The sequence below is a fragment of the Pterocles gutturalis genome, unplaced genomic scaffold, assembly GCF_000699245.1.
Source record: "Pterocles gutturalis isolate BGI_N339 unplaced genomic scaffold, ASM69924v1 scaffold16708, whole genome shotgun sequence".
Lineage (NCBI taxonomy): Eukaryota > Metazoa > Chordata > Aves > Pterocliformes > Pteroclidae > Pterocles > Pterocles gutturalis.
Window position 1 is genome coordinate 78,313 of NW_010118495.1, and position 19,091 is coordinate 97,403.

Here is a 19,091-nt window from a genome sequence, read left to right on the forward strand (position 1 = left end):
GTAAGCCGACGCCGCGTTTCGGCCTCACCAGTTGTGGCCATGTTCTCTGTGAGATCTGCCTCCAGAAAGGTAATGGCTGCTGCGGGCATGGGCGGCATTGAGAACAACCCTTAGACACAGAAAAATGGAGGCTTTAATAAAAGTTGAATTTGCATGCTTATGATCCATGTGTGAATTGTAAAAAGAATAAGATGGCAGCCTGCTCTTCTAATTTTGAAAGGCCATGGTTTTTCATTAGTGAAAGGGCAATTTGCAAAACGTAGGATTTGTTTAGGGCAGATTTTGCTAATTGTCTTAAATCTCGGTATTGTCACTGAAACACTACAAAATTTTCAGCAGCAATAGGAGGTTTGGAGGCAATGTTTTGAACCTCTTGTGTGTTGTATGCAGTTCCTGCATCATATCCTGGGACACCTGTGATGTGCTTAGATGGAAACCTGTGGAAAAGATAGTGGAAGAAAGAAATTATTATCAGAATGGAAAAAAAAATAGCAGTCAGACATCACTGTTTTTCCCTTTGAGGTTGTGCTAAGTGCCCTAATTTTTGTTAGGGCACACAGAAAAAAAATGAATGATCTGTATTTCAGAATTAAAAACTTTTACCTAAAAGTTTTCACAGGGTTTTTGTTGAGGAGAGAGGATCATAAAATGCAGCCTCTAAATGGAGCTTGCAGGCTCCTAGAACCTGAATAACAGCTTTCCATTCTGCTCTTAATGTTATTTGGCAGAAAAAAACCTGAGACATATTATGTATGTTTTTTTGCTGTGAATTCAGTAATAATGATAATGCTGGGTTTAAAATGTGTTTACTCTTTAAAGATGTTTATAAGCATTGGTCCTTAGAATCCTTATAAAGAAAGCAGCTGGTAAAATTATCAGTTATAAATATTGTAGTCGTATGCATTTACTAGAAATATTTGCTAATATATTTGCAAATAATCAAAGAGACATTTAAAAAATTATAAACTTCTTAAAAGTGATTTGATGAAGTTTTCACTGGAAAAATTCACAAGGTAAAATTATTAATTCTTTGAAGTTAAAGTTACATACATTTATCGAGAGAGGCAGACTGGGTCTCAATCTAAAAAGTCGTATATCTGGTTGACTCTAATTTATTAGTGCACTTAAGCATACACTTAATTAAACCAGGCAAGTAGCCCTATTTAAATCAAAGGAACTAAAAGTCACCTGCTCTCAGTGACACTAATGATATTCATAAAATAATTTACGTAAATGTTTATTTGCAGAAGTAAGACCTGATGACATTCACACACGTTTTCCCTGTGCAACTGTGTGTAATCCTTATAGAATCGAATTCTTTGTTCATGTTTATTTACATTTCTTGTATAACTCTCAGATTCCTTCCACAAGCTCCAAACAAAGGTTTAGGCATCAAATTCTATTTAAAATGTATTCAATATCTATTCAGTTTGATGTATATTTTAAATGCAGTTTTACCTTGCAGGCAAAAAAGATGAATGTTTGATCTGTAGAACTCCTTGTCGTACACTATTCCTTTCAAAACAGGTAAATGAAGCTTTACTACTGTTGTATTACATTAATCTGTAGTTTGCTTAACAAGTACATTATTTGCGTTACAAAATACTTACCTTTTGTTTGCCAACTGTGACATGAATATTTACTGATGATAGTTTGGTAGACTTATATACTTATGCACTACACAACTTTTAGTTTTATGGATTTCTTCAAATAAAAGCCTACAGAGACTTTGCAGGTTTTCAGATTCTGCTGGAATTCGTCAACCTTTTCAAGAAGCATGTCTGGCTACTGTGGAACATCAGTGACTACTTCCAAAATGTGAAAGCACATTTACTGACTTTGGCATTTGTACATCAGCGAAAGTGGACCGTAGTAAATTATTTCATGTAATGGACTGAAGTGAAAAACTGCATAGTGGCGCATTGATTTTTTCAAGTGTATTATTTTTTTTTTTCTCCATTTTCTCTTCAGCTTGACTGTTTTTCTCATGGCCACATGATTAAGAGAGGATCTGAAATATTTTTGGCAATTCTTATTATATACTAGAGAATGAATAACTTTTAATTCCCTTTCTTCAGAAATCATTAGAAGGATTTAATTTTACCATTTCTCCCAGGAACCACCTTCTCCTTAGGTGATTTCATAAATGGGTTGTGAAAGCATTTCTCTTTTCCTAGACTGATGCCTATCTAAGAGACAAGCCTGCCTTACAATGATAGAAGAAAAATACTAAGAGCTTTCAATACATTTTACACATAAAGTCCTAAAAGGCTATAAGGCAATTGTATATGAAATAGAGAACAATTTGGCACTCACCCTGAAGAGGTGACCTGGAAGGAGGGCATGATTTCTCTAGATATGTTTAAAACTGAGCTGATGTACAACTAAATTCAGAAACCTCTACCTCTGCATACTGTATATAAAAGAGTAAAAAGCTGTTACACTGTATTTCATATTTGTAAACAAAAAATATTGCAGAACTGAAACAGGGGGAAGAAAAGAAAGAAGACAATGCTACCAAAAAATAAAAAATTACAGCAAAACAACAGAATGCAAACTTAATACAAAGGAACAATGCACACAGTAATCAAATAATAATAATAAAAAAAAAACAAAACCAAAAAGCCCCTCATAAAACTTCTTAAGGAGGTATTTTAATAAGCTTTCAATATCAGCCTACCCTAGCTGCAAGTTTTGTTATTAATTTGAGTCACAGAATAATTTAGGTTGTCAGGGACTTCTGGAGGTCATGTCTTCCAACTCCTTGCCAAAAAACAAAGCTAATTTTGAAGTTAGATCAGTCTTAAATTGCAGTATTTCAATAGAACTTGATAATTTACTATGATTTACTTCAACATACTGAAGGAATTTAAAAATTCAATTATTAGGATACTAACAAAAATATTAGATATTTCAATAGAATCTGACACTGCTCTGGAGGACTGGAAGGAAGTATATTACCATATTCTCAAAAAAAGGCATTACTGATGATTGCTTAGCCTTGATTAAGAACAGATAAAATGATTGGAATGATAATTAAAGATGCATATAAAAAAGTCATGGCTCTATAATTCAGGAACCTGAGCGAAAATATACCTGGTAACTTTTATGAGCTTGATGCTATGGAAGAATTCCCAATGAGTAGGAGGTCCTATAAATGTGTTAAAACTCCTCATTAAATTGTATATTGGTGCAATCAACATCTACATGTTAAATATTCTCGTCTTTACAGTAATGCGTGCTTGTCACCTTTATATCTTCCTTCTATGTCTCATGATCCCCACTTGCTTTTCCCAGAGGATGGTTAAGTATTATGATAAATCAAAATCACACTCTTCATTATTTCAGAATATCATGTTGACATCTGCTATTCCTCCACGCAACAGATAAAATAGAGTATTCTACAAACCTTTATTTCAAAGAGTCTTTAAATCAGCAGTGGAGCTGGTTGGTTTTTAATTTTTCAGATCTGATAGGTACTTAAACCAAGGTCATTGCTTTGTTAAGACCTAAATAGGTTTCTTGAGCTTGCCTCCTGTGAATATATTTTAAAGATGCCAAATGTATTTCTATGAATACATTAATTTTTCTACATGAGAGTATATTGTCTTGTTTGTATTTTCTTTGTTTAAATATAACTAGGTTAGACTGTTCTATCTGCTTTTTGCTTTCTCAGTCTGCCAGTTCGCCCTGTGGAAATTTTTGAATGCTTTGGCTGATGTCAACCAAAATCAAAAGAGCAGAGGAAGTCTCAAATAATTGATTTGGAAAATTAACTTCCTTCTGTGACCTCTATTAAAAATTAGTAGCTGGTGAAAGCAAGGAAAAGCTGTTTAGTTCCCCTGGTGAGAGCAATGCAAGTACAGCTCATCAAAAATCAGAAATGCATTTGGCAGCCGCATTCACAGTTCTACAGTAACCAAACAGAGTATGCCATCTTTGCTCAAATGAATTGCTATACAAGACATTGAGTAGCTGATATCAGAATATGGGGAATAAAATATATAAACCTGTTACAAATCTAGGTTGTTAATTTGTCTCCTCACATAATTATTTTTTCATACATGTGAGACTGAATTCCCTCTCATTATTAAAAATATAGAATATAAGCACACTTTGAAAATAGCTTTGGAAAATGCAGCTTTTACATAGTCTTGGGTATTTGACTTTATAATATAGTGTTGTTAGTTTTGGAGTAGGTACACATATTGTCTTTCAATATGTGTGTGCATTTCCAAACGGACCCAAGCCTAATTCTTTTTTATTTCAATGTAATATTTTTAATTTAAGTGATAGCACTTATCTCTCTGTTTTCTGAGTAATCTAGAAAACTGTTGCTTCATTCATAGATGGCCTACTTCTTTTATCTTTCAATAATTTGACTTTCTTTAATTTTTGAATTTTTAAAACTTTTCGAGATTCTTTAGTGCTTCTGGGATTAATTTACATTTTGCCTGCAAAAATTTCAGTTCTTTTTGATTGGATTTTGAAAGGTGGTTCCTTACATGAAGGATGCCTTTTTACTGGGACAATCTTCTTTTATCATCTAAGTATGTTGAGGTTGTTTTTGCTTTTTTATTCAACTTTCGGCTAGTCATAAACCGACCTTCTATTGCACAATCACAGTATATCAAAGAGAACCTTCCGGTTTACAGTTTATAGACAGATGGGATTTTTTTTTCTGAATTCCTCATTTCTAAAAGCTATTTAATGTTACAGTAGAAGATGATTGAAATGTGGTTGCTGTTATTTCTTAAAAATATAACTATTTTACCTTAGTACTATAATGAGCATAACTGTTTTGGGGTTCTATTTTGTTTTTCTTGTCAATACAGTAGGAATACATGTATTCTGGATTAAAGTAACACTCAAATTGTGTTATCTACATTGTTTTGTAGATTTGGATAGATGTCCAAATGTCACCATCATTCTTAAATTCACTACATTTTGTAACATCTCTTTCTGACCATAAATAATAAATATGTCTTTATTACAATGGTAGCTTAGATACAGTGCACTTACTCAGCATTTTCTAACACAGATGGCTATTTATGAGGCCACATCATGATCTCTGATTAAAAGTCTCAGTCATAAAATACTAACTATCATTCTAGGCTTTTTTTCTTATGCTAGGATAGCAATTTGCCGCCAAAAAGGCAGTAGAGAGAAAGGGATCCCAGTCAGCTTTGGAACCATTCCAATAAAGGACTTTGAAACAAAAATGATTATAAAATGCATCCATGTGGCTGGGGATAGTGAGAACCAGAAATCCCAGAAACGGAGTGCTGGCTGTTGGTCTGAAGGCAATGCCTCTTCTTTCGGGCTACAACATCTTCCTTGAATGTCCTCTGGAAATTGTTATTGTCTCAGTTACAATAAGCATATATGTGTGTAATATGTTTAAACAAAAGCACAAAGCTTTCCAGATGCCCTTTAATAAGGGCATTAAATAAAATTGGCCTTGTTTTCAATTTCTGTATCATCCTACTTTTTATCTGTCCATTTTTTATTCATATACATCAATCAATTTAAGGAACACTTCACTATTTTTTTTATTTATTATAACTTGCAAAAAAAAAATGCTAACCTTGTTATACTTTCTTTCCTTGGTAGACAAATCCTGATATTCAGTCACTGTTCATGGGAATAGATACGTTATGCAAGAAATATTCAAAAGAAATAACACAGGTGAGTCTGCCTTAAAACTTTTTAACTCTATAAAATAATCATCAACTTCTACTGATTTTTATATAAATGGGAAAAATATGAGTGAATGCTTGATAATGATTGTATGCCTGTTAATGTCTTTACTTCCTTAATTCCACAGTTTCAAAGTTCTTAAGAAAGCATAAATTATTCATCATGTCACTGCTTTCAAACTCTCTCTGAGGACCACTACTCTGGTAATTCTAATGATGTAAAATCACTTTCAATGTCATGCAATGAAAAATTAGATCTACCAGAACCTTAAACATGACCAGATAACGTGCCCTAATTATAGTAATAAAAAGTTACACAGTGAAAATCTGATCTGGCTAAAGCCCTGAGCTGAATGCACTATCTCCCTCTTTTTTTCTTTTAAATCAAAGTGAGCAAGTTACCTAAGTTCCCTGGTCTCAAAAGCTAGGCTTCATTAAAGAGAAGAACAATCTAGTTCCTAAAAAGAAAAAAAAAAAAAAATCCCAAAACAGGTCTGTTTTTTTTCAGATAGATGCAATAAAAGATTACAAGGTAAATTTCCTCCCTGCCTTCTGTAAACTCCAGGCTTAAACTCCAGGCTGTAAACTCCTTCCTTCAGGCTTAGTTTCCAGTCCAGAACTTTAGTAGCTGTCTGGGTTAAATGAATACATATAAACTCCCATTACCTCCTCATTTTCTGCATCTCTTCAGCTTGGCTTTTGGACTTGTCCTTGTTCTTGTCCCTCTTACTGAGGATTTCAGTGTTAGTTTCAACCACTCTAGGCTGAACTATAGTAGTACCTTCTCCCTGAACCCCCCTGTGACCTCCATTGTGTATTCTCATCTCCCTTGGGTTGAAACTTGTTTGATCTTGTGGTGAGCTTCCTGATCCAGCAGAAAAGTCACCCAGGGAAGACCACCTGCTTTCTTCAGTGGTGATTAGGGATTCGCATTTGTTCCACCCTGTACTTCACAAACTTCTCCAAAGCTGAGCATGGTCCTTTTCCTCAGCATTCTTCCTCCTCCTAAGATGTATAGGTGACACAAGGTAAACAAGAAGCCTTCCTCTGTCCTTCCACACACACTGTTTAACAGCATGTACGATGATCAGTAGTTATTCTGTAAACCAAACAAATCCAGACAGCTAAACCAGCAATCACACATGAATAAAAACTTCTGTAATGTGTCGAAGAAAGAAAAAAGAAGACATGGTTTCAAAGACTAAGGTGGGTTGTTTGTAGCCTGAGATAACCTATGGGAAACATATTGAAGTGTTATTAAGGCATTAAGGTGTGTTCAGAACCTCTACCAACATCAAAAGACGTAAGAGAGCTTGTGCTGTGTTAGGGCAAAGGCTTATCTAATCTAATATCCTGTCACAAGAGTGAGTGCTGAGGAAAGCATGTGAGAGCAAGGCTGCCATGTAGTGATGTGTCTTCAGAACAGCCTCCCAGCTTTCAACAGCTTGCGGCACATGGTTTTCTCAAATGTGGTTGTTGCCTTTGCATTCAAAAACTTTTGGTGGATATTTTTCCTCATGTAATTGTTAAGTTGTTTTCTGACTATTTAGCATCTGTCACATACCATGGAAAGGAGGTCCACAGATTCACTGGGACAATGATTTCTTTTTTTTAAGTTTTAACCTACTACCTGCTAGTTTCATTTGATACTCTTGTATCTCATTCTAGAGGAAAAAGCAACTATTCCCATGCAATTCATCTGTGCTGATCAAGTTTTAGACTCCTAACCCATCCGTTCTTCAACTGTCTTTTTTTTCAGCCATGAAGACTCGTGTTCTACGTGGTCATTCTTTTACTGAAGCTCTTACATATCTCTGATTAATCTGAACTATTTCCAGACCTACTATATCCTTTCTGAGATATTAGGCAGGCTCAGGATATAGTAACATACATTTTTTTAAAGCAGAATAATGATGTTCCCTACTCTATTTATTTTTTAAACACTTCTAAGATCTGATTGGATTTTTTGACTGGTACTGAGCACTGATTTGACACTTTCACAGATTTCTCCTTTATAGGCTCAAGACCTCATTTCTGTGTGGTAGGAGGCAGCTCAGAGCCATTATATTTTGAGTGTCTTTTTCTTCCATCAGTTCTTCTGAAGACAGTTCTGATCCTTTGATGAGTATCCAATGAGAATATCTCAGGCTCTTCTACAGTGAATAAAAAGTAACCACTTCAATTAGATACTCCAGTATGGGTTTATCTTTTCTGAGTGTTTCTTCTCCATTGTCTCTACCTGCTCACATTTTCTGGCAGTTTTCTTATATGTGAGAAGAAAGATTTATTAGTAAGTTATTGCCTATTGTAATTTGTTCCTCAAGCTCTTGTCTTGCCTACCTTGTATGTTTTTACTTTTAACCTGTCGTGGTTTATGATCCTCATTTGGACACAAGAAGTGCTTACACACCGCCAGTGTGCCTAGCAATTATTTTTTAATTAACAGGATATTTTTACAAGGCAATTTATAATTGCCACTAAGACACATTACTTTTTATGTTGCCATTAATTTTATGTGTTTGCTTAGCACTAATGAACAAAAAACACCACAGCTAAGCTGGCTTTCCAGTGTCTTTACCTTGTTATTGTACATAGTGTTAAAATATAGATTCAGTGAAATAAATCTGCCAACTCTAGGGGAGGTCGTACTAGATTAAAAAAACTTTATAAGACTTTTTTATCAGTGATAATAATGTAGAATATTTTGTTGGAGACTATTTAAAGATACATGAAATACTGAGATTGCGTAAGTGTAATTAGGTGAAGTTTGAGACAACTGTATTTATTTTTAGATTTCAGAATTTCAAGAAAAACATCGTAAACATTTATTAGCATACCACAGACAGAAGGTAACTCTAACTGTGATTCTCTTTTTTTTTTTTTTTGTTACTTATGTTTGCCTTGTTACTTTGGTTTATTTTTTGAAAATATATTCACCTTTTATTGGCACACTTAGAATAATTTATAAGGATTGCCTCATTTCTGCCATTATAAATACCAGTTTTTAATTGTTTAAAATCTGTGAGGGCTTCAATAATTATGGTTGTTATTATTTAATAAAACATAATTTAGTTATGAGGTGACCAAGATTAAATGGAGAGTCAGAAGAAAAGGACACAAGAAATCATTTTACTGTATGGAGGAGAAAGCAGAAGAGCTGGGGAGAGATTGGTACTCAGATGTTAAGCCTGGAGGAAAAGGCAGCTAGGGCTGACAAAATAAATGAGAAGCTTGAGCAATGGAGAACAAAACTAAAGTCTAGTACCTGGAATTAGGCATAGCTCAACGGGAAGAGGAGTAAAATTAATTATTCTGTGGAGAACAGGTAATGAATTTGTGACTATGCCTCTCCCTCTGTAGGTTGGAAAGAAAATTTATTTTTAATTTCTCAGCTACTTCTAAATAATAGATAAAATAGTTGTCTGTTTCATTCATTTATAAGGAAACGAAGCCTAAGTGCTTTGTGGCCCATTCTCCCCTGTTTTCCATTACTGCATTTTGGGATCAGTCCTAGTGTACTGTGGAGCAGGTAGTTCTTTCAAGGTCGTGTCCTGCTTTCAAAACCAGGCCATGGAGAAGTTCTGATTTTATGCTCCCTTCTAATCTATTGTGCTGACTCCTGATGGTAAAATGCAAACCTATAGGCAAAGTAAAATAAAGCTCTTGACAGAATTTTGCTATCTCCGAAGAATCTGTGCAGAGTTTTGATACTTTTTGATGGTAAGTTTCTAAGTTCTTTACTGCTGAGGTAGTCATTGAGCAGTGGTTGTAAAGTACTCAAGGATGCTCCTTGACCCAAGGAAGGTGACAGTACAGAAACAGCTGAAGCTTTAGTTGGTTGCTATTTCAATGGTACACTGCTTTGAGTGTCTTGTTGTTGTTTTGTCCTTTCCATGTATTTTGTTAGTATTTTAAAACTGCTTGCATTGGATCAGGGTCAGAAGAGGACGGTTGTCTTAGCCACCCTATGTGCAGCTATGGCTGGCACTGGTGAGGCTGTTTTGGTGGAGAAATGGCTGAGGTGAGCAAGGACAAGAACAGTTTCCCTGTACAAAAGTATACCCATCTCCTTCCTGTGAGTTTTAGTTAGCAATGCTCCCTCTTTCAGGGCTTCTGGGAGGGAGTCTGAAGGAGCTGGGGAAGGCTAGATCACAGCTGGCAGAGACACACAGGATGAGAGAGTGGGAGTAGAGCTCACACTCAGGGTTATAATCTCCATCTGAGTCTTCCTGTCACTGGCTTTAAGATGAAGGTGAGTGAGAAAAGGATGGAGCAAAAATTATTTGCAGTATAAGCAGTTTGGCAAATGGCAATGACCCCCGGGGAGGTGAGCAAGCACAAATCTACACTTTGACACAAGTGCTTCTTCCTGACACTCTCCACTCTGCAGCTCTTGGCCTTTGGGAAAGACGGAGTACTGCAGAAGGAAATTCACAACTGTGTTCTCATGCTTGGCTATCTTGTTTGTGGTCCCCTTCCTTATTCCTAGCATGTCGTCCTTGTCACTGTCAACCATCAGCTCTCATGACCTTGATAAAAGCTTCTTTGTTGCTGTTTCTGTGAGTTCTACAGATACTGCGATGCAGATGATGGTGTGTGGTGTGGGCACTTGATGTCCATATTCCTGGCGAGTCTAGACCCCATGTTGTGCTAGGACCCAAAGATACTGAAAACCAAGTAGTTAACCACCTTCTTTAAGGCATTTTGTCCCTATAATGATCCAGTCCTACAGAGTTACATGGTAAAGTACACTGTTCCTGACGTCTGCACTGGTCACTTTCTTAATTGAACCTAGCTCTCACCAGGAAAAAGAAAAAAGAAGAATATAAAAAATCAGATCTTATATAAATCAGATTTTGTCTTTAATCTGTTTTGCAGAGTTTCACATCTGCAAAAAAGCATGATAATAGCTCCCACAGTCAATATGATTTTATAAAGGTATATCAGGTAATGTTATTTAAGGATTCAATGCTAGAAGCAGCATGAAAGATAACAAGAAAATTAATAATTTGTCTTCTTTGAAGACAAATATGAATAGCGTGAAGTAATAAGGTCACACAATGGAAATTAAGGATAAAATACACATGCAGTATTGAGGCTACTGAGCAAATTTTTACATCCTTCATAAAATATAATGTATGACCATGTAATGAAAAACTGTAAAAATTACACACACTAGGGAGCTGACCTAAAGTTCTTGACCTTAATGTTCTTCAACTTTGCAAGCTCATAACATTCTTTAATGGAGATATTTTTGGTTGTGTCTATAACTTAATAGGAAATACTCTTCAAATAAGCTTATTACAAATAGGTACTGCAAAGAACTGAATAAATTTTGAATCTGAAATGAGAAATATGGGAACATGGTATTTGTCATTTTGTACAGTTATTGGTATCTCATCCAGATAATGCCAGATTAAATGCAACATAACTTTTATATCAGATATGGAAAAGAGAAAGAAAAATAAATGCAAACAATTTTTGAGCACTTTTATTAGTATTCATTTATTCAATATTACCATCACACTTAAAGAAAGGTTATCAAACTGAGTCTGTAACTGCCAAAAATAAGCATATCTTTTTCAGGTTGACTGTTTAATGGATCCATGTAGCAGCTATAGCCTTGCCCCAATGAATCTGAAATAGCAATGGTATCTAAGATTAAAACCAGTAGAAAAGAGCTTTTCAACACTTCAGAATACTAACTGTATGAAAATGAAGTTGTATATCATACAAATAGATTTGTTTAAATCTATGATTATCTCACAGACGGTAAAGTTGGAAGAGTCTCTCAAGAAAGTAACACAACAAATCCATCACATACAACGGTAAGAGGTTCAATGCAGCAAAAGTAAATGAGCAATAGTCTTTGTAATCAGACAAGAGTAAGTTTAATTGATAAAAAATAATGCTTTGTTTGCCTTTCTCGTTATATTGTGTTGTATAATAGAAGCAGTATATTTTTACAGAAATAAATTAACAGAATAAATGATTTGTGTCATCAGGTCCACTTTCTTCAAATTAATCAAGCTGTCAGGAAGGAATAATTTTATTTTAAATTTAAGTCAGTAGTTACTCTAAAAATGAACTTTTAGCAATCTCTATCATATATATATTCAGTTTTAAACATCTTATTTCCATTTACATGAACATGTTTGTGTTTTTTTTAATGGACTTTCCAGCATCAGCCTGGTACATCATCCTAGTATCTAGCCCATTTACAAAATTAGCAGAGTTTTGTAAAATGATTCTCATATTCTCTGTTTCTAGTAAAAATCAACTGACTCATATTTAACTAGTCTTTTTTTAAAAATGTGTCAAAGAAGTAGCTCAGTGTTATCCCCCTGCTCATTGACTTATACATTTTAATCTTTTTGTCATTTCCAACTTAAAGCCAAAGTTCTTATTGATCTAGAAGTGTACTCTGTGTTCGTACTTTTAATTTAATTAAAATTTATTTCAATTATTTGTTTCAAAAGATCACATTTTTTAAATCATCATGTAGTTCTCCTCAGTCTTGATGTAACTTTCTATACTTACAACTATCTGTCTTCAGATTTCACAAACTGCAAGCTATCCCTGAGTCAGCAGGGAGTACGTTGAACATTGAATTAATGCAGAAAAAATGCACTGTCTTACTAGTGTTGAAAAAAGTCTGCTTACCAGAACATAAAACAAAACAAAAAAAAATATTGATCTGCTATGATCCACCTAAGGTGAAATTATTACATTTTCCATATAATATTTGTTTCTACGTCCTATTTTATTCTTCCCATTTTCTCAGATTTCAAAAACTACTGGGGAAAAAACTTAAGAGGCTTGGTCTGCTTTTCCCTTTTAGTCAATATGTGAATCAAGAGTACTTAGTGTATAGTTACAAGGTATTTCTTCCTATAGATCTGTCTTCTTGAGAGAAGCCCTCTGTGAATGCCACTTTATAAATATCAGTGATCAAAGATGCTGAAATCTCCTTAATAAGCCAGTTCATGAAACTAGCAATTTAATTGCAAAATTCTGTTGATCTTTATTCCTTTTCTGTGTTTTTTCAGTATAGACTTTCTTTTGACTTTGACATGCACATAATACTGTATTATGCTCTCTTATGCTGCTTGGTGTAATATAACTGAAAGAAAAACACTTTAAAGGAAACTATGTTTGTGGTGGATTATCATAGTTCATATATTTTTATCCACTGCCTGTTTTTCCTTGTCTGCATCTCATATAGCATCTTGGTTGTACCAAATACAGAGTTCTTACTGAATTTCAAATTTTTCAGAGTTCTACCAAGAGAGTGTGACCTAGGGCTTCTCCTTGCATGCCCAGTAGACATGTTCCTCCTATTTACGGTTATTGGCAAAAGTATCTGTTTTACATAGCTGTTGGTGAATAGCATAAACATGGCAACATTTCTCTTGAGAACTAGATTTTTTAAAGTTTGGGAAATGTATACATGGAAATTAAGATTTTTGGCTCAACCGTAGTTAATAGTTCCAGAAAGTTCTTTGCCATAATATAACCCTAAATTGATATTGTTGGGTATGTAATGACTTATAGAGAAGTAGGTAATAGTTATTAAGTAGGTAGTTATTTTGCTTCATAGCAAGTAACGTTATGCTAAAACCAGCTATTGATGGATAAAAGACTTTGATTTTATGCTTTATTGACTAATTAGACAAATGAACTAACCAAACCAATTTTCAATTTACATCTGTTGTTTCTTTTGTTTCCCCTTTAGTATGAGACCTCCTGAACAAACTACACAAGTACCATTTTCCAGTACAAGTAGAAATCCACTTTCCAGTAAGAAGTGTTGGTTTAAGATATTGCCTATGGAATATGTATCACTGGATATAGCTATGTCCTAATATTAAATTTATTAATTATTTTAGTTCCTTCAAGAAAACAGAATGGTTATTCTTCGTGTTCTCTTCATCCTAGTCATCCTTCCACTTCTGAAATGTAGGTACAAATCTGATAATTTTCAATGAAATTCTTAACAATTACAACGTACTCATATTTTATACACAAAGCCATTTTCTTTGTACTGAGTTTAAAATAAGTCTACTTTTGGATTTTTTGTTTTGTTTCTGCAAACTCTGTAAGTATGAAAGAACCAGGGAGGATCTTTTCTATCCAAGTGTACCTAATAACTACTTGTGTAGATTGCCTTTGTACTCACTGGAAAAGATTCTAAGGCATGATGCACCCTATTCTAAAGACTTTCTTGGTAGATGGATTAATTAATTAGTGAGGAACTCTTCCCATTGACTGTAGGGGAAAACTAAATGTCTTGTACAGACACCTATATGTACATTGTAGATGTCTAAAGTTAGAAGACATGAGCTCTAGTAAGGCTCATTAATTTTTAAGTAAACTGAACTGATAGCTTGCTCAAGCTAAAAGATTTCGGTACCTGTGACTTTATTTGTTATAAAAAGTGAAATTTCAGAATGCCCTTGTTGTGGAGACAAGTGACAAATACATAAATATGCATATTTATTCTAACTTAAATACAAGAATAACAATGCTAATCATAAAATAACTTTCTCTGTAAACGTCTAAACCAAAGCTCAGAATCAGAAGACGTTTCTTACTGCTAGTGGGTTTTAGAATTAGTCCTAAATACTCATATTTATTGTGCATTGGCATCAAATTTAACATGAGACTATAATGAAATTCAAGTCATTATAATGAGTGTGTTCTTTTTATTACAATGTTATACTTATTTTGACCTTTGTTGTAAGAATGGAGTCAATGGAGATTGATCCTGTACCTTCACCAATGAGGAAAGTAAGTTTTATGTATATGTTTTTATACATATGTATATAACATATATATGCTTTTGATTTCTCTTACTCTGTTAATACTGCAAAAAATAGCACACACACACCCCCTTCAAAACATTTCTTATGTACATGCTGATTTCAGCTATGCTTGATGTTTAGTAGAAGTCAGATGGTCCCAAAAAAGGAACCAAAATGAAATAAATCACAACTCTGATTTCTGGAATTACATTCTCCATATGCCACATACAGGCTTTTAAACTTCTGATGCTGAATTAAATGGCAAATTCTTAACATCTCAGTATGTTTTTACTATAAAAATATTGTAACTGTTTCCAAAATAAATATTGCTAATGCATGAAACTGAGAGTTGCAATTAAATTTAAGTTTTAATATATTAAGTAATGGAAACATATGTAAGATTTCCACCTTCACCAGACCTCATGTAGATAACTGCAGTGCAGATATATGCTAGCATCTCAGGGTTTCCTTTATAACCTATGGATTGGTTATATCTGTAGATAGACTTACACCCATATGGATTAGTATGTGCGATTCATCTCATTCTAAAGGACACTTATCAGTCTCATTCCAGTTTCTCTTCCTTAACCATAAAAGGAATTTTTGGGATCAGGCTGGGTGTAAATTCTGTCATTGCAGATATCTAAAGTTACAAGAGGTGAATCACTTGGCGCTCTTAACTTCACACTGATTTTCCAAACATTCATGAAATTTCATTTATGGTGGATAAAAGATTTTTTAAGCCACAAATCAAGTTTGTCATTAGTCATTATCTTTCACCTTTCATAAACAATTTTGTTTGCTGCTTGACCAGGTGATCTTGCTTCTGCCTATGCTGAGGGGAATCAATGTGTGTAGAGTATCTTTGCGTGTTAAGAAAAAGCTGGTGTAGAAGTCAATGGTCTGAAAGCAGTGTTAGAAACTGATATTTGAGTAGGGAATTGGAAGCATTGAACGACGTCTCTAGGATGAGAAAAAAAACAGGAGCTTTTCACTGTATTAGTATTCTAATTAGGAGAGGTAACATCCAGGAAGAGATGCTAGTTTAGGAATAGAATCTCAGAACAGAAAATGATGCAAATGTCTGATATTTCTCTTATCTGAATGTGACAGAGAGGACTTCTTGGAATAAAACTAAAATACTCGTACTTTTCCCACCCTGTGAATCTCCAAAAAATACTAACTTAATTCTGAGGTTTTGCATTTTAGTGCTATCAACAAAACTGTCAGTGGAGGGCGCCAGGAATCTGCAGGCTTTGTAGACCTCAGAAATGTAACACTGTTGCCTAAAATACCTTAATAATTAACATACTGATTACACTGTAATTAATACTTTGCCGTTCATTTAGCCTGAGACACCAACTGGTCCAACAAGATTGTCCTTAATAACTCCACCACAAGATGGACGTATGGGTGAGTAAAAATAAAGTTTCTGACTGGATATAATTTGTATTACGTTAAGAGGATTAATAAATTAAAATCAATATATTAGCAATTTACTGAGAAAACTGGAATTGTGTTGAGGTGTAAAGAACTTATCAGATAGACATCAATCCAGCAGATGGGAAATGGTCAAAAATGAGGACTGAAGAGTCTTCCCAGTACTGTCTGACTCTGTTCTGTGAATTATTGCTTGTAACCAAAAGGTTTTTTGCTGAGCAATCACAGTCAACAGTTGTAAAGAAAATACTGTAACAATGTATATGGTTGAACACAATAGGCATGCTTGCAATGTATATATATATAAATAATAAAATCTATTTGTTTATAGTTACCAGAGAGTAATATTGTTCATAATGTCACACTAAAAATCACATGAGAAAAAGGGCAGAAACTAAATGGAAGTTCCAAAAGTATTTCATAACAAAAGTGAGGTAATTAAGTTGAGATCAAGAATTTATTTGGAAAGGTGATTTCCCCCCCCCCCCCCCCCCAGTATCACTGTAAGACATTTTAAGGCCTGGACTTCTTTTCATTCCTGGGCTGTTGCAGAGCTTGGGTAACACTCTGATGTAAGATGTGAATGACAGCCTGCTGAAATTAGTGCAGTCTCCTTGAGTACTATTTATTTGTGAGGAGTTTCCCAGAATTCCTAATGCTCTGCAGAAGTAATATTCATGTGTCCCTCCCATTCTTGGTTTCACATTCAAGCATATTTCTGTAACAGTCCATTCTCGGGCAATCTTTCAGCTGCCTTCAGCAGTAAATAGAATCCATCTCCAGCCACATAAGGACCTTTTGGCACTCTTGTGACATTTTCACATGGTGTAAATATCCTGAAACAAAGACAAAAGCAATTGAAATGCAATTGTAATGAAAGAGCAAAAATTGCTTTTTCTAATTATGTCTGATTTATTGTTCAGAGCCTTTCTAAATGCATGCTTGCCTATAAATTTATGGTTAACAACATACTGAGAGTTGAGGTTAATTGTTTTTCTGTTTACATATAAATAGATATTTAATTAGATAGTAAAATTATATATAGAACAGTTATGTATTCAGCACATCTCAAAATCACCCCATAAAGTTTTGCAGTGGACAAAGCTGAATAAATGAAAATGTACTTGCAAAAGTAAGGGCAAGTAGAAACAATGATTTAATGGTGCATTAAAGGAAGTTTCCTTCTCAGAAATGGACAGGGCAAAAAAGAATAGCTGAAGAACTAGAGCACCTCAGCAGAGTTATCTCAATAGTCTAATAATAGCCTAATAAATGAGAGAACATGAAAGAAACAAACTTATGTGTTTAACTTGAAAAAGATTTGCAGGAATGGTGCAATACAATGTTTTTGTGACAGCTAAGCTCTATATAGGATTAATCTATTGAGAGTAAGGACAATTTTTCACCTTTGCCCTCTTTTGGAGTACTACTGAGGACTTTCGAGAGCTTTCATTTTTGCTACATCTTCTTCCAGCAAGAGGTAGTGGAAGACAATGCATGCCTCAGCAAATGTCTGTGCTGAATTATAAAAACATATTATTAATTTTGAGGGATATTTTAATTCTTTCTCAACTGACATAGTGACTTTATTTTGTCAGCCAATTCCTTATCTGTCATTGTCTATTGTAATCGTGTACCATTTTAAATTCTTGAATAAAGCAATCATGAATTTGTCCCAAATAATGCAATCAAAGTGCTAATCTTTGTTTCCAAAGTTATTTCTTAACTAAAATGGCTAATTAGTGTTGATCCTGTTTTCAAAAATTTGATTCTTACAGGTAGTATATCCTACCGAAGTTCCCAGTCATCTGGAATAATGTCAAGTCAAAATAGTAGAGCAGGATCTACAAGGTAATTAAATACTTTTTCAAAATTTTACCATCTCCTATGAGTGACTGAAATTGCTCTTGTCTGGCCTGTATTAATCTGTATGTTTAAAGGTGATATTGTGTATCTGAATAAATGCTATTGTGCAGGATAGCTATCACCTATATGAATGTGTTATTGTTGGAAGGCTTTATTTTGAAATCACTTTCTTCAGAAACGTGCAGAGATAATCTGAGTTCCTGTAGCTACGGACATCTACAGTCATGGTACTTTTATACAAAGGCTGGCAATTTTATAGTAAGAAAATGTAACAACATGTCTGCTTTATAATTCTTCTAAAAATCCGAGATGACAACACAATATCTACAAAAGAGTTATTTTCTGAATAACCTGAACATCTTTATGCAGTGTGTAGCAAGTGTTGCAGGTTTTTCATCTAAACATTGAAAATGTCTCAAACTGTGATTATTAACATCAAGAAAAAAAACAGAAAAAGTAAATTCTTGTTCTCTATAATAATTAAGCCAAATATATCTTCCTAGCACAAATTTAAGATATATATAATATTTTTTTTCATCTCTGATTCTCCTATTATTTATTTTGTTCTTCTAGTTTTTAAAATATGTGAAAACTGCAAAGTAAAAATCTGCCTACGTAGAACACAACAACTTACAGTATTTTCTGTTAAAACACTAGCACTATGAATTTAAGTGATTTTGAAATTTCTTGTACTGTGAAGTAGCTTAAAATCATATCCATTAATTAATTTCATTAACAGATCCACACCTGTAAGACTACCACATAGTGGATGTTCAGTTACATCATCATCTGGGTCACAAAGTAGTAGAAGGGGGTCGTGGGCTACTTCTGATTTCAGAACCCCTCAGCTGTATCCATTTACATCACCTTCACCACAGCCATCTGTAACAAGACATCCAATCACTATCTCTGGACTTCTGCAAAGACAACATTTAGGCAAGTATATTTTATAAAATAACAACATTTAACACTGCCTAAAAATTTTTCAGTGTAACATATGCTTATTTCTTATTTACTGGAGAACAGTAAATAAGAAATAATTTAAGCAACACAAAAATGATATTTCAAAATTGGAAGTAGGCTATCAGCAAAGTACGAAAAATGTTGATCTGTATGATCAGTATTTTGCCTTAGTCATCTGTGCAATAGAATGTCTGCTGTGAAAATATGTTCTTGCTTCACCTCAGAATGATATTTTAACAGAGATTTAAATCTGATAATGCCCGTAATTGTTTTCTAGAGAAAAAATATCAGTTCGAAATAGTGCAAAGCATATAATAAT

General features: G+C 34.1%; 1 protein-coding gene across 1 annotated transcript in view; it reads left to right on the forward strand.

The window, feature by feature from the left end:
- Window positions 1-18,745, forward strand: part of RNF212 (ring finger protein 212) — a gene marked incomplete at its 3' end in the record, with an annotated part of 20,672 nt that extends 1,927 nt beyond the window's left edge. The window contains exons 2-12 of the mRNA XM_010076228.1: window positions 6-69; window positions 1,466-1,527; window positions 5,614-5,688; window positions 8,492-8,548; window positions 11,469-11,527; window positions 13,435-13,499; window positions 13,589-13,658; window positions 14,444-14,489; window positions 15,853-15,916; window positions 17,722-17,794; window positions 18,549-18,745. Coding sequence (XP_010074530.1) covers window positions 6-69; window positions 1,466-1,527; window positions 5,614-5,688; window positions 8,492-8,548; window positions 11,469-11,527; window positions 13,435-13,499; window positions 13,589-13,658; window positions 14,444-14,489; window positions 15,853-15,916; window positions 17,722-17,794; window positions 18,549-18,745 — 832 coding nt within the window. The remainder of the gene's footprint in view (window positions 1-5; window positions 70-1,465; window positions 1,528-5,613; window positions 5,689-8,491; window positions 8,549-11,468; window positions 11,528-13,434; window positions 13,500-13,588; window positions 13,659-14,443; window positions 14,490-15,852; window positions 15,917-17,721; window positions 17,795-18,548) is intronic.
- Window positions 18,746-19,091: the final 346 nt, after the last annotated feature.